This window comes from Saccopteryx bilineata, chromosome 2 (assembly GCF_036850765.1).
Source record: "Saccopteryx bilineata isolate mSacBil1 chromosome 2, mSacBil1_pri_phased_curated, whole genome shotgun sequence".
Classification (NCBI taxonomy): Eukaryota; Metazoa; Chordata; class Mammalia; order Chiroptera; family Emballonuridae; genus Saccopteryx; species Saccopteryx bilineata.
Genome location: NC_089491.1, coordinates 4,542,704 through 4,567,749, shown reverse-complemented (window position 1 = coordinate 4,567,749; position 25,046 = coordinate 4,542,704). Strand labels below are relative to the sequence as shown.

Here is a 25,046-nt window from a genome sequence, read left to right as displayed (position 1 = left end):
TTCAGGAAAGTGCGGCAGGGACTCATTAGGGAACGGAGTGATGGCAGCTGGCTGTAGTAGTCTTCTTCTGAGGCCTTCACACTGGGCTCTTGATCTTCACTCAGCACCCGAGGGAGATCCAGTTACCAACCCCACTCTATGGAGCAGGAAACAGGAGGGAGCGCCCAGGGCGCAGGGCGCAGGGGGACGGAGCCAGGGAACCCAGGCCAGCGGGCCCAGAGCTCCTGCTTTCGACACCGCCCCCCAGGCCTGATGAGACGGGCCACTCCAGGCGGACCGTGAATAACCGGCACCTCGGTAACTTTCACTGTATCCTTTGCCCTTTTCATAGCTACTTCAAAATAATCAAGATAATTTGCCTTCTGTTCGTCTCCTCAAAATAGTTTTAAAAAAAAAGATTTCCTATGCATTATCCTTCAGCAAGTAAGCCGTGAGTGGAATGCCCACACCAGATAAAGACCTTTCAGCAGCCGTGTGCTCGGGAAGCACAGTGAAGTGTCCCCCACCCAGCCCCAGAGAAGGTGGAGCCTGGAACCCCAGCTCGGCCCTGTGCCCCCGCAAACACACTTTAGTCAGCACTGTGATACTGACTTCTAAGACAATGAAGCTTCTTCTTGAGCGGAAGCGTTTTGTTGGTATGTTTTCTTCTGGTGGGCCGCTGTACGGTGGGAATGCAACGGGAGCAAGCAAGCAGGGCTCCTGTCCCCATCCAGCCGATCAATACTTCTTGTCTACCGTGAACCACCCACGGCGGGGGCGGGGGGGGGGGGCTGCAGAAGCACACAGGGGGAGTTAGATTCTCCCAAGTATGTGACTGCACACAAAGGGGTGGGGTCCGCTAAAGCAGCGTGGGGCGGGAGCGAGCAGGCCGAGCGTGGCACCTCAGGGGGCCGGTGCCAGGGCACCAGGGCAGCTGGTCACGGGATGTGTCTGAATCCTGGGGACAGGAAGGGACTCATTGACATAGTTTGTACAGCAGCCTTATGTGGTCAAACTTGCATTTCTAAAGGGCTCTCTGAGCCCTGGTCAGCTAGCTCAGTGGTAAAGCATCAGTCCAGCATGTGGATGTCCTGGGTTCGATTCCCGGTCAGGGCACACAGGAGAAGCGCCCATCTGCTTCTCCACCCCTCCCCCTCTCCTTCCTCTCTGTGTCTCTCTTCCCCTCCCGCAGCCAAGGCTTCATTGGAGCAAAGTTGGCCCAGGTGCTGAGGATGGCTCCATGGCCTCTGCCTCAGGTGTTAGAATGGCTCCAGTTGCAGTGGAGCTATGCCCGAGATGGGCAAAACATCATCCCCTAGTGGGCATGCCAGGTGGACCCTGGTTGGGTGCATGTAGGAGTCCGTCTCTCTGCCACCCTGCTTCTCACTTCAGAAAAATACAAAATATAAAATAAAAATTAAAAATAAAGGACACTCTGGACGGTGTGGGATGACCGGAGTGGGAAGGCGGAGGCAGGCAGGGAGGCAGCGGCCAAGGCCCCGGCTCTGAGGGAGGCAGCCTGAAGCAGGTGGGAGGGAGTCTCTGCTCGTGCACTTAGCAACAGACACTAAGCACAGAAGTGCCAGGACCCGTGCTCAGCACCAAAAACCACGCTCACAACCACAGTGCTGGACACAAGGGCCCGCGCGGCTCCTGTGCAGAGCGAGTGAGCGCCAGAGGCAGGGGCACCGTCGCTTTGATGCGGCTGGTTTTCCTCAATCACCAGAGCCCCAGAGTTCTGGTTCCAGCTCTCCGCAGGACACCAGCTCTGAACGTCACCTCTCTGCCAAGGCCAGCCTGGTATCTGAGCGGTGGGAGTAGAAGTCACCAGGAACTGCCCTCCAGACCACACCAGGGTGTAGATATTGTCAGTGTTCCTTCAGGACCAGAAGCAGCCTGGAGGCTTACAAGAGGCCTTTCCCACTTTGTGAGTCATTAGCACAAAGCAGCTCCCTCGCAGGCGGCCTCGCTAACCAAAAGCTTTGAAACTTTCCTCGAAAGCACTACGCGCCCATCACTGGGTGACTTGTCTTAGGAGACCACGCTTCACTGCTTGGAGGCCGTCTCAACAGGAAAAGCAGCATCCCCGCAAGACGTCTTGCTAGGAACTTACCCCTTTCTGGTTTATAAGCCAAGGAGCCCAGTACAGCATTCTGGCCCAGGACGCCACTGAACTGGCAGCAGGACAATGTGGTTATGCTGTCTGAGTGACTGCGAAAATGCATTAAAATCTCAACGTTAGAGCTCATCAGAGCACTTAAAATTAACACAGACTTCTCTGTTTCAAAATGGGGAAAACAGGATAGGAGAGTGTTGGCCTCCATGATCCTGTCACTTCCTTTGACATTTTAAAGGCATTTAGAACTAGCATTTTGGGTATCCAACTCAACTAGTTAACCAGAAACGTCCCCACTAACTGGAGTCAAATGCCTGCGGGCAGAGGGCGCAGCAGATGGGAATCCACAGTGATGGAAGAAAAGCTAACACCCAGCAAGTGCCGGCCCACTGTGTGCAGGCCCACTGTGTGCCGGCCCACTGCGTGCAGGCCTACCGTGTGCAGGCCCACCGCGTGCAGGCCCACCGCGTGCAGGCCCACTGTGTGCAGGCCCACTGCGTGCAGGCCCACCGCGTGCAGGCCCTGTGCTCAGTGCATTCACCACCCAGAAACACAGCATCTTCAAACTCATTTTGCAGATGAAGGGGGTGAAACTTGGTGAGGAACTATCGCATAAAGAAATGATCACAGTGATTTTATAGGAAAATTCTTGAACAATCACTAGATCATTTTCTGCTAAGAAGCAGGTCAAGAATTCATTCCATCTTTGCCTGACTGGTGGTGGCGCAGCAGATAGAGCGCTGACCTGGGACGCTTAGGTGCCAGGTTGGAAGCCCCAAAGCCATCGACTTGAACACTGGCTCATCCAGCTTGACCGTGCGTCACTAGCTTGAGCATGGGGTCACAAACATAATCCCATGGTCGCTAGCTTGAGCCCTAAGTTCACTGGCTTGAAACCCAAGGTCACTGGCTTGAGCAAGGAGTCACTGGCACAGCTAGAGCTCCCCCAAGGCACATATGAGAAGCAACCAGTGAACAACTAAAGTGACGCAACTATGAGTTGATGCTTTCCTCTCTCTCCCTTCCTGTCTCTCTCTCTCTCTCTGTCGCTCTGTCTCGATTAAAAACAAACAAAAACCTGACCAGCTGGTGGCACAGTGGATAGAGAATCGGACTGGGACGCAGAGGACCTGGGTTCGAGACCCCGAGGTCGCCAGCTTGAGCGTGGGCTCATCAGGTTTGAGCAAGGCTCACCAGCTTGAGCCCAAGGTCGCTGGCTCAAGCAAGGGGTCACTCGGTCTGCTGTAGCCCCCCGGTCAAGACACATATGAGTAATCAGTCAATGGACAACTAAGATGCCACAACGAAGAATTGATGTTTCTCATCTCTCTTCCTTCCTGTCTGTCCCTATCTGTTTCTCTCTCTGACTCTCTCTGTCTCTGCCACACACACACAGAAAAAAACCACACACACACACAAAAACAAACAAACAAAAAAAACCAACAGAACACATTCCATTTTGAAACTCAGGGTGATTCTAATTCGCATCACAAACCCCATGGACAATGTAGGATTCTGAATCAATGCATTCAACTCTGGGAGACATGTTGATTATAAAGCACAATTTTAAATGGGAAGAGAGAGAAATGATAGGATGGACAGCCGGGCAGGCCGTCAGGCAATCAGAGAGCGCCCAGTACACCCTGTGGAGCCCCGCCCGGCCCCGCCCCTGTGAAGGACTGCAGTCAGTGCTTGGCCAATCCCACCCATGGGCAAAATCCTCCTCATAAATACAAGGAACAGCAAATGTGCAGCACCCTTTGCTGCAGTCACTAAACCGTACCACACGGAGCACAGAGCTCTAAGACAGAGACAGACCAGCTGACCAGGGATGAAGTCAAAGGTGTCAAGGAGGTCAGTACCCTGAGGCTAACTGAACAACTGCTTTTTCCCTCTGGACACAAATGCAAGGTATGTATTTCCTGTTCTCTGAAACCAATGTGAACCCCTTACCACAAACACAGCCTTAGGCTGAGTAAGATAAGGGCAAACTGGTACCATGCCACAGGCAAAACCAGGAAAATGTATATTGCGGCAATAAGTTTGCATTTGCATTAAGCATATGACAGAATCAAAATGCACCAAGCTATAAAATCAGGATGATATTTAAGATATCAGGACTACAAGACAAAACCCCCGTTATGCTCAGACACTGTTCCAGATTAAGTGACATGTGCCAGTCAAGTTCCCCGCCACTCCGTGAGTTACACTCCTTTCTGACAGTAAAGACTGGTAAACTAGGCATATAAGGCCATTGATTAAGGGGGGAAACAGACCAGGAACAGAGCCAGGAGTTATTATTAAAACCAGGTGGTCTAGCACTTAATTTCTGTGATCAGGTTAGATAACTGGATATAGTTTAAGTTTCCAGAAGACGGGAATTTATCAGTTTCATTCTCTGTGCCTGAAACATAACAGGTGCTCAATAAACAAGTACTGAATGGATGGATCGGACCCTTCCTAGCAAAAAAAGCACCATGTGGGAATAAGACTGAGCATTTTCTAGCAAGCGCAACCATCTTCTCACATGTGAATGTAGGCATACATTCCAAGTAGGCCCTTTCTTCCTGCAAAACAGAACACATTCCAGCCCAGAATGCTCCATGGTGGCAACTAATGACAAGTTATCAGTAATCAGAGTAGCCTGCCGACTGAAAATAACAATGTTGCAACATAACTCTTCAACCCTGAGACACAGGGACACACACAAATGGGGAAAAGAGCAACTGGCAACTGGTGAACCTAATGGACGACTCAGCACAATTCCTGTTAAAAGGGAAAAAACTGGGAGTGGTTTTATCTTGACATCGCCATCCTCGGGGTCCCTGTCAGTGCAGGCTCCAAAGCAGTCCCTTTCTTTCATGAAACGCCCGGCAAAGATGCCAGCTGGTTGCTCCGATCCCATGTTACAGCATCCAGAGCTTAAAGCAGATGTGGGTGCCTGCATCTAGAAACTGAGGGGGGCCGGACCTGCTTTGCTCATGGAGGTCAAGGTAATGCCCTGAGCCACATCCCTGCCTTGCTCTGTGCAGACTGTCACGGGCACCGGATCACCACTATCGCTGACAGTCCCCTCCCATGTGGTGTGGGGACTGCCCACTGCGCCAGCCTCCCTGACAGGACCAGCGGCCACAAAACCACAGGGTGAAGGCAGTATCTGACCAAGCCTCCACAGTGGAGGAAACCTCTCTGCTGTTCTGGACCTCCAGTCTGTGCAAGCTGCCAAATACTGCAGGTCCCGGTTAGAGGGACAGCAGTGTGGCCTAGGACAAGGCACTCTTTATAAAGTGAGGGATAATGACCACCTGATCACTGAGGTTCCCTTGAGATCTAACAGTCAAAGGAGAAACAGGTTCTAAAGTTGGTTGGAAATATGGTGGGGACCTCAATCGCTAAGTGCCTACTATGTACTAGATTCCAGGCGTTTCTCCAGCCCCAACCCTGGAGAAAATGGGACAGACCCGGGGAGCAAGCAGCCACACACAGTACGATCCATGCTGCCGCGGCCCAGCCATTCTGGAAGCTTCTCTAAAGCAACACTTCAACAGGGCTGGAGAAGGAGCAGGAGAGAATCCACTCCAGAAGGTACAACGTGCTCCTGGCAGAGGGTGGTGAGCAGCAGGCTCCGTCGACCGCTCTGGGCTCGGGGTGGCACCAAGTGCACCAAGCAGCGCCGCCCAGACAAAGCTGGAGACTGCAGGAGGAGGCTGCAACGCACAGGGCTGATGGGAAGCTGACAGTGCCGGGGGGCGGGGGGGGGGACCACTGCCAGAGCCTGCGAGATGAGTAAGCTGTTCCCGGGGGGAGTGCACTCCTTGGGGAGTTCCATTCCTTTTGTCAAGTCAGCAAGGAAGAGCAGAAGGCTGAGCCAAAGCCCTGGCCCGGGGACCAGGCTGCAACAGTTCTGCCAAGCCCAGGAGGCTGCAGTGAGCTGGAGCCTCCCACAAACAAGCGATGCAGCAAAAGAACGCCTGAGCGGGAGGAGTGCAGGCGTCCAGCAAGCTCCAGCCACCAAAGAACCGCACAGGAGGCTGGGAGCCAGACAGACACACCGCTTCCCCTGCCTCACACAGCGGAACACCCGACCCCTGCTCAGCGGCCCCCAGGATCAGGGCACAGGAGCCAGAGAATTCAGGATAAAGCCTCTTGGCACTCACCTCCCCTTTAGTTCTCCTGTGCCTAACAGCAACAATCTGCAAAGGTCAAGGTGAAATACACAGAAGCAGATTCTAAAGGGAAAAAACACGAAGAATCTAAAAAGGAGAGAGGCAGAGATTCGGCGGCTCCAATTGAAGCCCTCCAATACTGCTTTCTGACAGACTTGGAGGTAGCTACTACTTGTAATTTGCCATTAAGTATCCTACCCAAAACTAGGAACTTTATACTTACACATTTTCCAATAGACTCTCACACCAATCCTAGGAGATCAGTATATTATGCCAATTTTACAGTCCAGCAGACTGAGGCTCACAGGTGTTAGGTAATTTGCCCAAAGTTATCTAAGCCTAAGCCCCAACACAGGATAAGACTTAATCTTGTTAGGATGACAAACAAAACAGGATAAAAGCAGTAACAGGTGGAAACAAACACAGGGTCGTACATCTCAGACTATATCCCAGAGGTAACAACTTGCCTTGAGATCTACGTGACTAAGAGTAACAGGAAGGTGCCAGGCTCTGTGCTTAAACACTCCAGGGAGTGGTCACGCGATTCTCACAACTACCCTCAGAGGCAGGGCAGTTCACGCCACTACAGATGAGGTATCTGAAGGTAGGGAATCTGGCCATGGGCCTGTCTGTGTCTGGCCTCAGACCCCTGAGCACGATGACCAGAACGCCTCCAGATGCCAGCTGGGAACTAGACTGAATCCTGAGAAAGGAGGAGGAAACCACCGATGAGCGACCATCAGCTGCCTACTTTGTGAAGAGCCCTGGAGAGTTGCAGAGTGGAAAACAGACCAGAGGGGTAGGCCCGGGCAGGAAACCAGCGGGAGCTACAGCGGGCGCCCTGAGCACCAGTGTGGGCCTGGGCTCAGGCAGCAGCAATAGAGATAGTGAGGACAGAGGAAGAGTTTTGAAGAGGTGGAATCAATAGATCGTAGTCAATAGGTGTGACGGTCTGGGCACCATGAGGAAGAGCAGGTGCTGGACGCAGGATTTTAGTTCTGGACTCATTCGGAGGCAGGGGAGTCTCCAAGCGCACATGCCCTGCAGTCACTTTGATCTATGGGTCTGAGTGTCAGGAGAGATCCAGGTTGGGCAGAGTAAGGTGCCATCACCGTATGGCTGGCAAGCGAAGCTGCAAAAGACACGAGATGGCCCAGAAGAAGCATGTACATGGGGAGGGAAGGCACGCACGACGGGAGGGCGGGCACGCACGAGAGGGGAGGCACGCAGGACGGGAGGGCAGGCACGCAGGACGGGAGGGCGGGCACGCACGACGGAAGACAAGCACTGATTTAGCAGCTCGTCCTCCAGATCACGCCTGTGACAAGGAAGAGAAGACAGGAAAACTGGGACGCGGACCAACAGGTTATTCGTGTTCTAACCACCAAGGACAATGGCATGGGCCAACTTCCCACTCAGTGTTCCCGGAAAGGAAAAAAGTGCCCATTCTTAGACTTCCTAATCAGCCTAGAAAAGACCAACATAAAGGGGATCAAGATGAGTCCCCCACAGACAGTCCTGGGGGGGCGGTGACCCTGCGGCCCCTGCAGCCTTCCCAGGACCAGCCCAGGACAGCTTTAAGACAGTTCCTGCTCTTTTATAGAAACAATAAGGGAGTCACAAACCTGAGGCCAGGCCACCATAAAGTGACAATTTTCAGAAACCACAACTAGTAAGTAGAACATAAAGAAGTAGAATTCGGCCGAAGCCGTGGGGTAGAAAGCACTTAGAATTATGAGGGCAGCCCTTGATTTTCATTAACATTTACACTTGGTGTAAACGTTACAAGAGGCTACTGCTGCCTAGGGAACCTCTGCGTGGTGATTCCCCTCCATGCCCCGGGGCTGCTGCGCCACTCGGGTACCGATGACGGTTACGATGACGGGTTACCGGAGAGGCTCTACGGCACACACAGCGGCAGGCTTGAGAAACGTGCTGACAAGGAACGCTCCCCCCGCCGCGTTCTCTCTCATTCCCCTAACCACAGAAACGCGTGGTAACTGCACCGAACCTCTCCCAGTTAGAGCTGGAAGGGACCTGACAGATCAGCAGCCCAGCTCCTCATCCTGCCAACAAGGAAGCAAGAACCCAGCGCAGAGCCACTGGCACGAGGTCACACAGCCAGACAGGGGGCAGCCAAGCTCAACACTGGCCCCTCAACACCCCTATCCAGTGTTGTCAGGAAGCACGCTGCCTTCCCACTGCTTTCCGGGTAAATGAATCAGTTCCCACACTCTGGGCACTGCTCTAGATGCCTCAGGTGCACCCAGCTCACTCACTCGCACAACAGCAGCCAGCTAGAAGCTGTCACTCACCTCTGCCTGGCGGGAGGAGCAGAGAGGGGTGTAACGCACCCCCAGTCAGAAAGCTGGTGGAGGGCCTGGTTCAAACCTAACAGTCAACTCCAGGGCCCTGCTGGCCACAAGCGCCCAATTTACAAGGTACATATAAGCCAAGGGTTTATTTTTAGTGTGCAAACACTTTCCTGACGAAACACTAGAAATCCCAGACCCATCTGCAGTCTTTTCCCTCCAGACCAGACTGAACCCAGAGCTCAGGAGAAAGGCCTTCTGACTGCCAAAGTGAGCGCATTCCTCCTCAGTTTGGACAAGTGGGCAGAATACAGGCCTCTCCCTGCTCTCTGCAGCCCCTCCCTCCTCCCAGGATTCCTCCCAGCCCTCACCCTGCTGTTACAGGCCCTCCATCCACACTGCGGCCAAGCCCTGGGCCAAGCCCCAGGGCTCCAGACCCAACTCCCAGCACCTCATCCTCAGCGCCAGGTCTGCGAGGAAACAGTCCCCCACGCACTCATTTATACCCTGTACAAACTGGGAGTGTCTGTGCTGAGGCTTCCCCACGGGAAAAAGGTGCTGATTCTCTAAAGGAATTTCTGATTTGTAGAATTTCAGGAGCATACATTAAAGTCAAGTGTGGGAGGCCTTGTGATAGAGCAGGGGTCACAGGAAGTTAGGACAGGGCTGCTGGGATTCTGTCCTCACTGGTTGTTAATACAATACTACCAGCCCCTAGAGAGCGTTTACTGTGCCAGCTAAGTGCTTTACTTATATTATAATTCATTTAGTTTCATAGTATCTTTCAGAGGTGGGTACAATTATCATCCTCATTTTAGAGAACAGAAAACTGAGGCAGAGAGGTTAGCCTCACAGCTGTTAGATAGCAGAGCTGGGATGTAAACCGCAGCTGTCTAGCTCTGGAGCCTACGGTCTTAACCACTGGGCAATTCTGCCACTCCGTAAATAAATACAAACACGCTCTGTTGCTATGCCTGGTAAGTATAACTACCATTTATATAACACTTAATGTATGTTATCCTAAAGCATTTCATGTACGTTATTTCACTGCATCTCCACTATAACGCTATGATACAAATACTAATATTATCCCCATTTCACAGATGAAGACACTGATGCTTTACAGGACGCTTTCACTAGTCCAAGGCTCAGAGCTAGTGCAGGGCTGGATCAGAACTCAGGCAGCCTAACTCAGTAACTTACATTTAGGCCTTGACATGCCCGGCTATGCCTTCCTTCACTCCGAATCCAACAGTATCTAGAAATCCAAGAGACTGGTTTTCCTTGTAGTTTGGTTACTCTTTGTTCTTTTCATAATGGCTCCCACAGTATGAGTTTAGAGGTAGGGAGAGAAGAGAAGGGTGCAGGGTTCCAGGCCGACCAGGGCGGTGTGACAACAGTCCAGCCCACTATGCCAGCAGGTTCATGTGTCTGGGTGCCCTGAGGTTAGATTTAGGTGAGAGGGTACGCCTAAGAACGGGACCTGGTACCTTTGCTAAGGGCAGTCCAGAACAGCGCCCGATCCTAAGTCATGAGGATTACCCGGTTAGGGGCACTGCGGTGATTTATCCTTCCTCGTTATGTTCTGAATGAGTAAGCATTCCCTGAACGCGCATCAGAAAGAAGCAGGAGCCAGAACTGGGCCTGGCAGGAAGAAAAGCACCAGGAAGAGAAATCGGTTACTGACTACTGACCAAGGGGGATAAGCCCTAAGAGGCCGATGGGAAGGACGCCCCTCTCCCCACAGTTTTCACATCACTGCCCACACAGCAGCTGCCACAGCACTCCCGACAGCAGGGGCAGCAGCTCCAATCAGCCTGACTCGGCCGGCTTCAAAAGACGTCCACCAAGGCCCATCCCCTCCGAAGCCCTGGCTGTCAACCAGCATTCTTAGGAAGGGCACAACGGGGGACAAAAGATGTAGATAAAACTGCTAACCTCAGCCCTCAAAGAGCTTATCATCAGTTCACCAACTGCCCTCACCTGTCCTTCCCAACTCCCCTTCTGGAGTCCAGCCATGGCCACATCATGATCGCAGGCTTTCTCCACAAGTGACACAACCAGATTCTCAGTGATGGCTGGAAATGGAAATGCCCTTACACACTTCATCAAAAATACAAGGAAGCGAACCACAAGGGGCTAGTAATGCAAAATTCGACAGTAAAAGCTTTTATTTATCTTTTCATTCACTCGGAGCCTTTTAACTGGATGCTTACTGTATGTATGCCAGGTGCCTGGCTAGGTGCTGGGGACCCCTAGCAAGGAACAAAACAGACAGCATTTTTAACCCCAGGGCTTAAAAGTGGGCAGGGTCCCTAAAGGAAAAGGCTCTGTGTTGCAATTTAAATAAGCCCACCCCAGCCTAACCAGGTGGTGGTACAGTGGATAGAGTATTGACCTAGGATGGAGGATCCAGGTTCAAAACCCCAAGATCGCCAGCTTGAGAGTGGGGCCATAGACATCACCCATGGTCACTGGCTTGAGCCCAAAGGTTGGTGACGAGCAAAGAGTCACTTGCTCTGCTGTAGCTCCCTGGTCAAGGCACATATGAGAAGCAATCAATGAACAACTAAGGTGTGACAACTATGAGTTGATGCTTCTCATCTCTTTCCCTTCCTGTCTGTCTCCCTCTCTCTCAAATAAATAAATAAAAATAAGCAATCCCACCCATTTACCCACAACACCAAAACACAACAGATTTGAGAGAGATGATTGTTACAGTCACTTAAAGCCATTCAGTAACTAGATTCTTATAAGAACAGTTCAGGAGTGTTGAGTAGAGGAAAAGCCATCAAACTTTACAAATGGATACACTTTGTAAATTTTTTATTTATTTTTTTATTGTTACTGGGGATGACACCAGTCAGTAGGGTCATGTAGGTTTCAAGAATACATTTTCATGATACGTGATCTTAGACTGCACTGTGAGCCCACCACCCAAAGTCAGATCACCCTCCGTCACCATGTACTTGGCCCCATTACCACCCACCCGGCCCCCTTCCCTCTGGTAACTAACCACCATACTGTTGTCTGTGTCTGTGAGTTTCAGTTTTATATCCCACACAGGAATGAAATCATATAGTTCTTAGCTTTTTCTGACTTATTTCACTTAGCATGACATTCTCAAGGTCCATTCATGTTGTTGTAAATGACATCATCATTTCTTATGGCTGAGTAGTATAGTCCCTTGTATATATGCACATCTTCTTCATCCAATCACCCAGTGAAGAACATACTGTCTCCATGTCTTAGCCACCACGAATGATGATGAACTGAACACAGGGGTGCATGTGTCCTTGCAAATAAATACCTTTAAGTTTTTCAGGTGGATACCCGATAAAGGGATTGCTTGGTCATAGGGTAACTTTATTCTTAATTTTTTGAGGTACCACCATACTGTCTTCCATAATGGCTGCTCCAGTTTACATTCCCACCAGCAGTGAATGAGGGTTTCTTTTTCTCCACATCCTCTCCAACACTTGTTATGACCTGTCTGGTTGATAAGAGTCAATCTAACAGGCGTTAGATGGCATCTCATTGTAGTTCTGATTTGCATTTCCCCAATAATGAAGTTGAACATCTTTTTATATATCTGTTGGCCATCTGCATGTCTTCTTGGGAGAGGAGTCTGTTCAGGTCCTCTGCCCTTGTTTTAATTGGCTTGTTTGGTGTTCGAGTTTATGAGTTCTTTATGTATTTTGGATATTAACCCCTTGTCAGATCTGTTGTTTGCAAGTATCACCTCCCATTCGGTCGGCTGCTGAGTATTTTTGGAATAGAAAGGTGCTTTTTCTCTAATAAACGCGAAATTACGCATGCAAAAACGTGAAAGGCGGCGGCGGCCACTTCCTCGGCACTGCTCCCCACGCCCGGGCCGCTCCCCACGCCTGGAGAACCTTCCCGCTGGTGTCTCTGCTTCAGAGAAAGGCTGGAGTTGTAGTCTGCTTTTCAGGCCAATACACAGTTAGCCTTCTGCCTCACAAATGAATCAAGTCAAAGCCGAGAAAGACTTAAAGCCTGGTAACAGGACGCTGGGCACCTCGGGCAAGGGGGCTTCGGAGTGAGTGCACCTCGCTGTGGCAATCTGAAGACAGTGGCAGAGGCCCTGCCTACGTCCAGCAACAGCAGCGCGGCTGCCAATTAGTGTCTGCGCTCCTCAGGAGCGCTTGTCATTCCTCACAGGACAATTACCTGCCAGTGCCCAAGAGCTAAGCGCTGCACTCTCCCCGGTTCAGCATGCAGAAAGTGCTGCCCACGGCGATGCGACATCATTTCATTAGAGTAGTTTAATCTTTAGGTGTGTTATCCTAACCGTTAGGCCAACTACCATATAATTAATATTCCAACTGACTTTACAAAAATTACAAAATCCCCTAAAGAAAATAAGTAGTTATTAGGCATGAAGCAGACTTTTCTGTGGCCAACAGCACAGAGGACAGAAAGGTCACCCCATAATGGGCGGCATCAGAGCCTTCCCCACACTTCCCTCAACGCAGAACGCAGAACTGAAGGGAAGCTGAATGGGCGAGTTACCCCTAACTCCACTTAACATATCAATGCACTTGCTGGTTTCAACTCTCTGAGGATAAGGTCATGAATAGGAAAGCCTCAGCGACTAAAAAGCTCTTCCTCTGTGGGGGAGGCAAGCTAAACGCAGATACCTGCCGCTTCCAATCACAGCTCAAAATCAGAATACGGGCTCATTTCTGGGGGTTCTTCTTTCAGTTTTTAATGAGATGGACATAAGACATCCTTACCCTTGTTTCCTCTTCTCTTTCAGGGTTTTATGTATTCTTATAATCCATCTACTATCCTTTCTAAAGTCAGGTGAGTAAGTCACAAATAGGACATTATCTACCACAAGGGAAATAAAAAACAGGTCTTCCCGGCAGCCTGCTTCAGAGTGATTGGCAGGGGCTGCCTGGCCCCAGGACAGAGTTGTGAGCCACACCCGGCTCGGCAGCAATGAATGTAGCAGTTGATTAGTGATGTCTGCCTGGACAAGAGCAATACTTTGAGGGCACAGCTACTCTGTATCTGCCGTCTCCACCCTACAATAATCCATTAAAAATTAGTAAAACGCACACAGATTCATGAGTAAAATATACGAACTGTTTCTAGGCTGTGGATTAAGGAAGGTGGAGAATGTTTCCTATAGTCGAAAATCTCACGCCAGACTGGATTCAACCATCCCGTTTTAGAGGGAGGAGCACTGACCTCCGTCGGGAAACTCAGCTTCTGGTCCAGCTGCGGCCCATGAGCAGGTCCGCCCACGGGGCCTCTAGTCTGCTGGGCCACACACACAGGGGTCAACTAAAGGTCTCTTTTTGTTTTCTGTTGATTTTTTAAACTTTCCCCATTGATTGGCAGGGGCGGGAGTGGGAAGGAAGAGGAAGAGAGAGAGAAGCATCAACTCATTGCTTTACTAGGTTGTTCCATTCAGTGGTGTGCTGCTCACTGACTGCTTCTCACACGTGCCTGACGGCAGGGTGGGGGTGGGGAGTCAAACCCGCGACTTCTGGTGCATCGCGTCAGTGCTGTATCCACTGAGCCGCCTGGCCAGGGCAAGCTCTCTTAGCCATTCTCTTCCCATGTGCCGGGGCGCTGGTACAAGACCAGTTACTGCACAGGACATGCCTAAAACCCCTACATCTCTCCTCTGCTCATATGGGATTCAGTCTCATAAACGTCCACATCTCTTTTTAACCTGCAGCATGACCTGAACAAGAAGTTCCAGGCACATAATACTTCTTTCCCTTAGTACCACCTTCTTCCCACCTCAGGCCAGGGTGGGGCAGGGGCAGGCACTTCTATTTTAACACTATTCAATTCGGTCAACAATTAAGCTACTTCATTCAAAAGTTAAGTGTCGGCCTGACCTGTGGTGGCACAGTGGATAAAGCGTCAACCTGGAAACGCTGAGGTTGCTGGTTCAAAACCCTGGGCTTGCCTGGTCAAGGCACATATGGGAGTTGATGTTTCCTGCTCCTCCCCCCTTCTCTCTCTCCTCTCTATAATGAATAAATAAAATCTTTAAAAAAAAAAAAAAGTTACGTGTCATCATCTCTATTGAAAAACCTGTCACTTCCACTGGAATTCCAGTCCTCACGGTTTCAAGATCACCCTACACGTCCCCACCACTGACAAGTCCCCGTTACTTCACCCTGAGCGTCCCCACCACTGACAAGTCTCCATGACTTCAGCCTGAGCGTCCCCACCACTGACAAGTCCCCATGACTTCACCCTGAGCGTCCCCACCACTGACAAGTCCCCGTTACTTCACCCTGAGCGTCCCCACCACTGACAAGTCTCCATGACTTCGGCCCGAGCGTCCCCACCACTGACAAGTCCCCATGACTTCGGCCTGAGCGTCCCCACCACTGACAAGTCCCCGTTACTTCACCCTGAGCGTCCCACCATTGACAAGTCCCCGTTACTTCACCCTGAGCGTCCCCATCACTGACAAGTCCCCATGACTTCGGCCCGAGCGTCCCCACCATTGACAAGTCCCCGTTACTTCACCCTGAGCGTCCCCACCATTGACAAGTCCCCATGACTTCACCTGAGCGTCCCCCACTGACAAGTCCCCATGACTTCACCCTGAGCGTCCCCACCATTGACAAGTCCCCGTTACTTCACCCTGAGCGTCCCCACCACTGACAAGTCCCCGTTACTTCACCCTGAGCGTCCCCACCACTGACAAGTCCCCATGACTTCACCCTGAGCGTCCCCACCACTGACAAGTCTCCATGACTTCAGCCTGAGCGTCCCCACCACTGACAAGTCCCCGTTACTTCACCCTGAGCGTCCCCACCACTGACAAGTCCCCGTTACTTCACCCTGAGCGTCCCCACCACTGACAAGTCCCCATGACTTCACCTGAGCGTCCCCACCATGACAAGTCCCCGTTACTTCACCCTGAGCGTCCCCACCACTGACAAGTCCCCATGACTTCACCCTGAGCGTCCCCACCACTGACAAGTCCCCATGACTTCGGCCCGAGCGTCCCCACCACTGACAAGTCCCCGTTACTTCACCCTGAGCGTCCCCACCACTGACAAGTCCCCATGACTTCACCCTGAGCGTCCCCACCACTGACAAGTCCCCGTTACTTCACCCTGAGCGTCCCCACCACTGACAAGTCTCCATGACTTCACCCTGAGCGTCCCCACCACTGACAAGTCCCCATGACTTCACCCTGAGCGTCCCCACCACTGACAAGTCCCCATGACTTCACCCTGAGCGTCCCCACCACTGACAAGTCCCCGTTACTTCACCCTGAGCGTCCCCACCACTGACAAGTCCCCATGACTTCAGCCTGAGCGTCCCCACCACTGACAAGTCCCCATGACTTCACCCTGAGCGTCCCCACCACTGACAAGTCCCCGTTACTTCACCCTGAGCGTCCCCACCACTGACAAGTCCATGACTTCCCTGAGCGTCCCCACCACTGACAAGTCCCCGTTACTTCACCCGAGCGTCCCCACCACTGACAAGTCCCCGTTACTTCACCCTGAGCGTCCCCACCACTGACAAGTCCCCATGACTTCACCCTGAGCGTCCCCACCACTGACAAGTCCCCATGACTTCGGCCTGAGCGTCCCCACCACTGACAAGTCCCCATGACTTCACCCTGAGCGTCCCCACCACTGACAAGTCCCCATGACTTCAGCCTGAGCGTCCCCACCACTGACAAGTCTCCATGACTTCACCCTGAGCGTCCCCACCACTGACAAGTCCCCGTTACTTCACCCTGAGCGTCCCCACCACTGACAAGTCTCCATGACTTCGGCCTGAGCGTCCCCACCACTGACAAGTCCCCATGACTTCACCCTGAGCGTCCCCACCACTGACAAGTCCCCGTTACTTCACCCTGAGCGTCCCCACCACTGACAAGTCCCCATGACTTCAGCCTGAGCGTCCCCACCACTGACAAGTCCCCGTTACTTCACCCTGAGCGTCCCCACCACTGACAAGTCCCCGTTACTTCACCCTGAGCGTCCCCACCACTGACAAGTCTCCATGACTTCACCCTGAGCGTCCCCACCACTGACAAGTCCCCGTTACTTCACCCTGAGCGTCCCCACCACTGACAAGTCTCCATGACTTCACCCTGAGCGTCCCCACCACTGACAAGTCCCCGTTACTTCACCCTGAGCGTCCCCACCACTGACAAGTCCCCATGACTTCAGCCTGAGCGTCCCCACCACTGACAAGTCCCCATGACTTCACCCTGAGCGTCCCCACCACTGACAAGTCCCCATGACTTCACCCTGAGCGTCCCCACCACTGACAAGTCCCCATGACTTCACCCTGAGCGTCCCCACCACTGACAAGTCCCCGTTACTTCACCCTGAGCGTCCCCACCACTGACAAGTCCCCATGACTTCAGCATGTTCCAAGAACAGCTTCACCCACACGACACACCAACACGGCTTCCACATCCAAACAGCAAACAGCAAGATGAGGACTCCGACCAGAGAAAGGTCACACCAGCCACCAGCTGCTCACGTCCCACCCACCCACGGTCACGGTCACCTCATGTCCAAAAGCCCGCGAGTACCCGTTGGAACACCAGGAGGCACTGGCAGGGCGGCCTGGGAGGGCAGTGTGCTCCGGGAAGGCCTGGGGCAGCCTCGGGTTTGCCCTGGGAGCCGCAGCAGATACACAGTTTCTTTGTTGGCCCTGCGTCCCCCCCCCCCTTTTGGGAACTGCCTCTCTCCAACTCCAAGGAGACCCCAGTTCCTGGGCGCCTAGTGATCTGTGCTGGCCAATGAGAGAACCCCACCCCCTGGATGTAATAAACTGTCTTTGCGGCCACCTACCAAGCAGGGCCAGGACCCCTCTCCAGAGTCTGAGGTGGGTACCAGGTCACCTGGCAGAAGGACCACGCAAACCTACGAACTGCCAGGCCAGCTGTTCTACACCTTGGGGATCATCAGGCCAACCCGGGAGGGCAGGTCTAGAGGGCAAGAGAGCAACAGCGCCCCACACCGTGTGGGCACCTGACCCTCGAGACCACACTGAGTATCTGTCACCGGCAGCCCCGAGTTCGGGAGACAAGCCTTAAAGGCTAAATGTGTGCGTCCGAGGCCCACGTCTGCCTTCAGCACCCCGCGATCGATCGCTTCTCCCTGAATCCCAGACCATCCCAGGGTTCCACCTAAAACAAAGAATACCAAATACCCCTCTGTAGACAAATTCAAAGAGCAAGGTCTGCACAGCAGAAAAACCGTCAAGGCTCACGTGTCCCCCAAGGGCTGACAGGGGCAAGGACCAGGGAAGAGAGGGGAAAAGCAGTGGGTAACTGAGGGGCAGAAGTTTCCCACCAATAACTAAGAACAGCTGTCTGGGGAGGTAGCGCAGACTAACGAGAAGTGCTCCCAAATCATTCCAGACATACACTCTCTATCAGTAGGAAGAAAAGAATAATTACACGCACCCCACAGCTCCCAGACAAAAGGACCTTGACATGAACAAACTGTTCCCAAGCTGTGAACCTCACTGCTCTGTTAGTTTTCGACTCCCCCGTTTAGTCTTCCTCGTCCAGCGTCCTAGGGGTCTCCGCCAGGGGCCTGCTGAAGGAGACCGCGCAGCAAACTGTACGGAGCACGCACAGAACGGCGCCCTCAGACGGGGCCTGAAGGGACTAGGGAGTGAGGGGCGGGACTAGGGAGTGAGGGGCGGGACTAGGGAGTGAGGGGCGGGACTAGGGAGTGAGGGGCGGGACTAGGGAGTGAGGGGCGGGACTAGGGAGTGAGGGGCGGGACTAGGGAGTGAGGGGCGGGACTAGGGAGTGAGGGGCGGGCCGGCTGCCGAACAGCACTCCAGTGTTCTCGTCCAGAGGACCGGGAAACAGTGCCGGCCACACAAACGACACTGAGGGTGAACACGTACACCACTAGCTCTTAACCTTCTGGGGGTCACGGGCTCCCCTGAGAATCTGGGGAAAGCTAGGAAGTCTTTCATGATGAAAAAAAAAGCGCATACCACATTTTGCCTATAATTTCAAGGGGTTAATAAAAGCTGCTTCCTACACCCAGCCTCCAGGTTAAACACACCCGACTGCGATGTTTCTAATTTAATTCCTGAGTATAATGAATAAGCCTCAAAGACTTCCAAGCCTTTGCTATAGGCAGTAACTCAGAGAGAAGTTCTAAAACTTCCAACTCTGGAACTGCGTGCTGAATCAAGAACAAAAAAATAAATAAAATTTTACCCTCCCCTTCTGCATTTATGAAATACTAGAAAACGTGGCTTCCCCTCTTAGCTCCGTTTCTGCCATGTCGCCCTTACCTTGTTTGACCATTTATAGGCCTGCAGGAGCTGACTGTAGAGAGGGGTCTTGTCCTGCACGGGGTCCAGGCTCAGCAGCCCGCTGTTGTGCAGAGGGTGGTTCTCGGACGGCTTGCCTACCAAGTTGCTCAGACGCTCCAGCTCACTGCAAAGTGAAAAGATGTATCAAAGCTGAGTTCACTCAGACGCCAGCTTAGCCCCCACACTGGTCAAAGGCTGCTCTTCAGACGGCCCGTCAGAAGTCCCTCAAAAAGAAAATACTTTTATGAAAGGTGAAAAAGATTAGGGACAATGAAGAAAACCCCTAAGTGGGCACTTATTTAAAACCGAGCCTCTGGTGCCATTCCAAAGGAGTTGGGGGGCAGAGGGACTTAAGGGCACTGGAATCAGTAAGAACCCTAAAACTGAGATTTAACAACTCACACTGTTCTCCACGAGGGGCGAGGAGACCTGGAATTTTGCAATGTGGTGTACCTCTGCTTCTCACTGAGTTCTCAGACCACACACAGATCCTTACATGAGGCAGAACAGCGAGTAACTGAATGAATGATGATGTTATTCACACAGGGAGAGGTGCACATGGTGCTCCCAGATAGTAAAACTTAGCAGAAGAGAAGAGATAAGTAAGAAACGGAACGGGAAGACACTGCTGAGGGGGCTGTGGCCTGCGCTCACACGCCAGTCTAGCAGGGAGACGCCAGAGGAGCCAGAACGGAGCCAAGAGCAGGAGCCCACTCCGGGAGCACGTCCTGGGGGGCCCCCAACTGCCAGCAGCAGGGAGCATGTCCCGGGGGCCCCAACTGCCAACAGCAGGGAGCACGCCCTGGGGGGCCCCCAACTGCCCACTCCGGGAGCACGTCCCAGGGGGCCCCCAACTGCCAACAGCAGGGAGCACATCCCGGGGGTCCCCCAACTGCCAACAGCAGGGAGCACGTCCCGGGGGGCCCCCAACTGCCAACAGCAGCGAGCACATCCCGGGGGGCCCCCAACTGCCAACAGCAGGGAGCACGTCCCGGGGGGCCCCCAACTGCCAACAGCAGGGAGCACGTCCCGGGGGGCCCCCAACTGCCAACAGCAGGGAGCACGTCCCGGGGGGCCCCCAACTGCCAACAGCAGGGAGCACGTCCCGGGGGGCCCCCAACTGCCAACAGCAGGGAGCACGTCCCGGGGGGCCCCCAACTGCCAACAGCAGGGAGCACGTCCAGGGGGCCCCCAACTGCCAACAGCAGGGAGCACGTCCCGGGGGTCCCCAACTGCCAACAGCAGGGAGCACATCCCGGGGGGCCCCCAACTGCCCACTCTGGGAGCACGTCCCGGGGGCCCCCAACTGCCAGCAGCAGGGAGCACGTCCCGGGGGGCCCCCAGCTGCTGCCAACAGCAGGGAGCACGTCCCGGGGGCCCCCAACTGCCAACAGCAGGGAGCACGTCCCGGGGGGCCCCCAACTGCCAACAGCAGCGAGCACATCCCGGGGGGTCCCCAACTGCCAACAGCAGGGAGCACGTCCCGGGGGGCCCCCAACTGCCAACAGCAGGGAGCACGTCCCGGGGGGCCCCCAACTGCCAACAGCAGGGCTCTCGGAGCAGCTCCTCATGCCAGGCTCCCTCTGGAACCTTCCGTCACCGTCGTCTGGGCACGGCTGTAGAAAGACTTGAGAAGGCAAAGGGGTAATGTAAACATTCCTAAACTCCCTAAAATGGGGAGGGGCTCGGCGGCCCGAACGTTCCTCAGGAGGCAAACCAGAGAGGAAACGGAAGAGAGAAAAGCCGACCAACGTATCCGCTCGAGCAGGGCGACTACTGACCCACACTACGTCAGGGAACCACAAGCGATGTGGGACTTGGGGGGGGGCGTTTCCTGGTTCCCCTCCCCAGATGGAAACTTCTTGGGGGGTGGAGGGAGAGGCACTCATCATTGGTCACCACCTCCTCCTCTACTCTAGCTCCCTCTTCCAACTGGTTACTAAGGAGACAAACTGAGTGTTGTGGTAATATAAGGTTATAGTAATTAAGTATATAGAAATATAGAAAAACATGGAAGATACATAAAAGTAATTGAGATATAATATTAAAAGCAATTAAGGAAATTAAATAAGAAAGTTATGCCATCTGGACAGGAATTGATATAGTGGGTACAGACAGACAGACAGACTCTGCCTTTTGCGCAGGGCTCAGTTAGTGTGTGTGTGAAGTTATACATAGATAAGAAGTGGTTTGATGTCATCACTCTGTGGACTGAGGTAGACAGGAGGCTCCCTAGGAACATCTCAAAAGTGGCCTGGTGTAACATTTCAGTAGATTAACATAAAAAGGGCTCCCTGCGAGGACCTCCCAAAAAGGTGGTTTGAGGTGATAATCCTGTAGATTGACACCTGTTAGAAGGCCTAGGTTAGAAAAGCTGAGGGGCCCCTCCAGTCCCCCAGACTCCAACATGAACGTGGACTGTCTCTGACCAGACAGCCGAGAGGAGCACGCCCACGGGGCCCCCTGAAGCTGCACCCAGGCACGCCAAAAGGGTTTGTGAGTAATAAACTGCCTGTGTGATTCTTGCAACTAACTTGTGTGTCGGTCGTGTCTTTCCCTCCGGTGGCAGTTAGTGTCGGCACTGATCGGTAGCTTCCTCACAGACGCCTCAAGAGTGGTCTCGAAGAGGCTGCCAGCCCTGCTGACAAGCAGGAGTGTCCCACTGCACTGGGAAGTCGAATCAGGGACGCCTGATCAACTTGGGCTCTCCACTGGGACACCGAGAAAGAAAGAAAAAAATCCAACCACTCCAGAATTCAAAAGAGGGCTAGCTCCCCAAATGCCTCTCCTTGCTCAGGTTAGTAAAATGCCAACACCCCCCCATTCTGACCTCCCTGGGCACGACTGGGCTCGTAAGGAAGGGAAGGAACCTGAAGACCCAACCAGTGAAAACAGTGCCTACAGTGTGCATCTTACAAGCACGTACCCACTTAACTTCTTACAACACCACTTACACTAGAGAAGGAAAGAAGGGAACCTGCAAGAGAGAGAAAGGAATGTGCAAGCCTAACCGTGAAGGGCGAGTTCGAGCCGAGGGGAGGGGGCGTCTGGCGTGAGGGGCTCCGCCGGCCGAGCCTGGAAGGCAGGGAACCGGCAGCGACAGCGATCAGGTGTCGGGAGGGGAGGGAAAGATAGATCGAGGCCCGTTGAGTCGCGTTTTGGGGGGTGGGGCAGGTGGAACTGATGAGTTCCAGGTGCAGAGCGTGGAAGTGGAGTTAACCCCGAGCAGGTGCGCCCGGGTCCGGGTCTGGGTCCGGGTCCGGGCTCATCAGTCCCGTTCGGTACCATCAGTCCAGTACACGGTGGCGCACCGAGGGCCTACAGGTGCGACACCTGCCGAGCTGAAACGGGGAGTGGACGTTCATGGGGAGGGCCGGTCTCCTCGTCAGGACTGAACGACCAGAGAAGGGGTCCGGGGCGGCGGGGGGCAGCAGGACTAGGAGGCCAAGAGAAGCGAGAGGGGGACGCGGAGGTGGGCATAGGGGTCCCTGCGGGACAGACAGGGGCGTGGAGGAGGGAAAGTGAGCAAGGGACAGGGAGAACAGCCCTTGAATAGGGAGACTCGCGCGGGGTCGGAACGCGGGGGAGCCGGGCCGGTCCCCGATCCCCGGCCGCTTCAGCCGGTACCTACTTGAGGTCCCGGTTGACCGAATGCAAGTTGTCCTGGAAGTGTGCAATGAAGGCCTTCTCCCGGCCCTCCAGCGTCTCCTTGTTCCGCATGCCATCCTTCAGGCAGTCGAACACCCTGCTCACGCTGGAGCGCAGCGCCTGGATGGCACTAATTGCCTGGGAAAAGGCCTCCAGGTTCACGCCGACACTGAGGATGTCCGCCATGTTGCCGGCGCCACAGCCGACTCTCCGAAGCCAACCGGCTTCACGAGCGAAAAGAGCCGCGCTCTCTGATGACGCAAGCCTCGAAGGCCTCTGGGAAATGTAGTTTCCACCGGTCGGCTCAGCCCAGGTGCTTTGAGCGGGAAACTCGCCAAGGGGAGGGTGTTCACTTGAACTACATGGGCAAGAAAGTAATCTCGATTTAGGGAAAGTCAGGCTCCACTCTCAGATGTCCACAAGGACGTACAGAAAGTTCCCGCATTTCCCCAGACTTGCGCTCTTGGGAGTTATAGGGAAAAGAATCGCTCAGAGAACTAAAGTGTCCATGGAGTAAATAATTATAACCCATTGAATAAAATGTGTCCACAGCTATAAATAAATAGGAGATAAGGGAAAAAATTTTCCCCTTTAGTAGAATGCCAACTAATAAATGTGGAAGGAGTGATGGAATGAAAATTTCCATTTGGCACCCTTGGAATAATAATTGATTCAGATAGAATGAAGGGATGCTAAAACTAGTGAGTGAAAGTGTGAGGAGTAACAGGGTATTTATATAGTCTCAGAGTATTGCCCCGCAAGGGAAAGAAGGGAAAATTAATAACCTAGCAATTTCACTTCTGCGTACAGATCAAAAGAAGGGAAAATGAGGACTGGAGCAGATATTTGCACACGCACGTCCATAGCAGCTTTATTCAAAATAGCTAAAAGTCAGAAGCAACCCAGTGTCCATTCTCAGATGAATACATAGCAACACGTGGTGTATACACACAAGGAGTAGATCAGCCTTTAAAGCAGGGGTCCCCAAACTTTTTACACAGGGGGCCAGTTCACTGTCCCTCAGACCGTTGGAGAGCCAGACTATAAAAAAAACTATGAACAAATCCCTATGCACACTGCACATATCTTATTTTAAAGTAAAAAAACAAAACGGGAACAAATACAATATTTAAAATAAAGAACAAGTAAATTTAAATCAACAAACTGACCAGTATTTCAATGGAAACTATGCTCCTCTCACTGACCACCAATGAAAGAGGTGCCTCTTCTGGAAGTGCAGCGGGGGCCGGATAAATGGCCTCAGAGGGCCGCATGCGGCCCTGCGGGCCATAGTTTGGGGACCCCTGCTTTAAAGGGAAGGAAATTCTGGCACATGCTACAATGTGGATGAACCTTAAAGACATTATATTAAATGAAATAAGCCAGCCACAAAAGGACAATTCCACATATATGAAGTCCCTAAAGTGGGAAAATTCATAACAACAAAAGTAAAATGGTGGTTGCCTGGGGCTGGGGGAGGGGGAATGGGAAGTTAGCGATTGATTAATGGAGACAGAACTTCAGCTGGAGAAGATGAGAAAGTTCTGTAGATGGCGGTGAGGGTTGCACAGCAGTGTGAACGCACTTGATGCTGCAGAACTAGACACATAAAATGGTTTAAGTGGTTTAAAGGCCAGTGGCCGTGACCGTGCAGGTTCACATTGGATTTGGGCAGTTGGTAAAGGAACAGTGTAGCCAGAGGATGGTGGCCATTCTGTTTATTAAAGTCTCACAACAGCAAAACGAGCAAGCAGGCACAGGGAAACCCCTTTCCTCTCTCTCCAGACTCTCCTGCAAAACAGGCTGGGAGGAAATCCCCTTCTCTGGCAAAGGATGGCCTCTGCCAATGGTGGCAGGCAACCTGCCGTTTGCAGTCTGCCGCCCTGAGGGCCAGCACCCACAGCCTTTCATAGACTGTACACACATGCCGCTGACTGGTGCTCGTGCACCAATTAGGCAAAGTGCACGTGAGCAACCCTAACACACTTGTAACACACTGGTTATCCCAGCAGTGGTAAATGCCATGCATATTTTACCATATATTTTTTAATTCAGTAATATAAAGGTGGGGAGGTACTAGGGACTTCACAGCGGAGAAACCTGACAGATCTTACTCTGACCAAGAGCTCAGGGTCAACAACACCGCGGTGGGACAAGCTGCCTCCTGGGACGATGCACTGAGAAGAGGGTAATGTGATTCTGTGACAGTCCTGCCAAAAATGCAAACCCTGAATCTGGTCAGGACATCCGACTAAGTGACCGACCAGTACTTTCCCATAAAACGTGGTCCGGAAGACAGGAAAGGACTGAGGAACAGTTCCGGAGTGAAAGAGACTCAAGGAGCAGAACAGCTGTATGACCTGTGGTGGCACAGTGGACAAGGCATCAACTTGGAATGCTGAGGTTGCCAGTTAGAGACCCTGGGCACATACGAGAAGCAACTACTATGAGTTGATGCTTCCTGCTCCCTCTGCCTCTCTCTCTCTCTCTCCTTTCTCTAAAACCAAT

At 52.8% G+C, this 25,046-nt stretch overlaps 1 protein-coding gene across 3 annotated transcripts in view; it reads right to left on the bottom strand.

Moving 5' to 3' along the window:
• The window catches only part of MED27 (mediator complex subunit 27), a 208,924-nt gene extending 186,187 nt beyond the window's left edge, over positions 1 to 22,737 (bottom strand). For all 3 annotated transcript variants that reach the window (XR_010729024.1, XM_066255891.1, XM_066255892.1), the window contains exons 1-2: positions 22,522 to 22,737; positions 18,870 to 19,014 (exon numbers count right to left, since the gene is read on the bottom strand). Coding sequence is in view for 2 of the 3 variants with exons in the window: in XM_066255891.1 (XP_066111988.1) it covers positions 18,870 to 19,014; positions 22,522 to 22,724 (348 nt within the window). In the remaining variant the exon portion in view is untranslated. The remainder of the gene's footprint in view (positions 1 to 18,869; positions 19,015 to 22,521) is intronic.
• Positions 22,738 to 25,046: the final 2,309 nt, after the last annotated feature.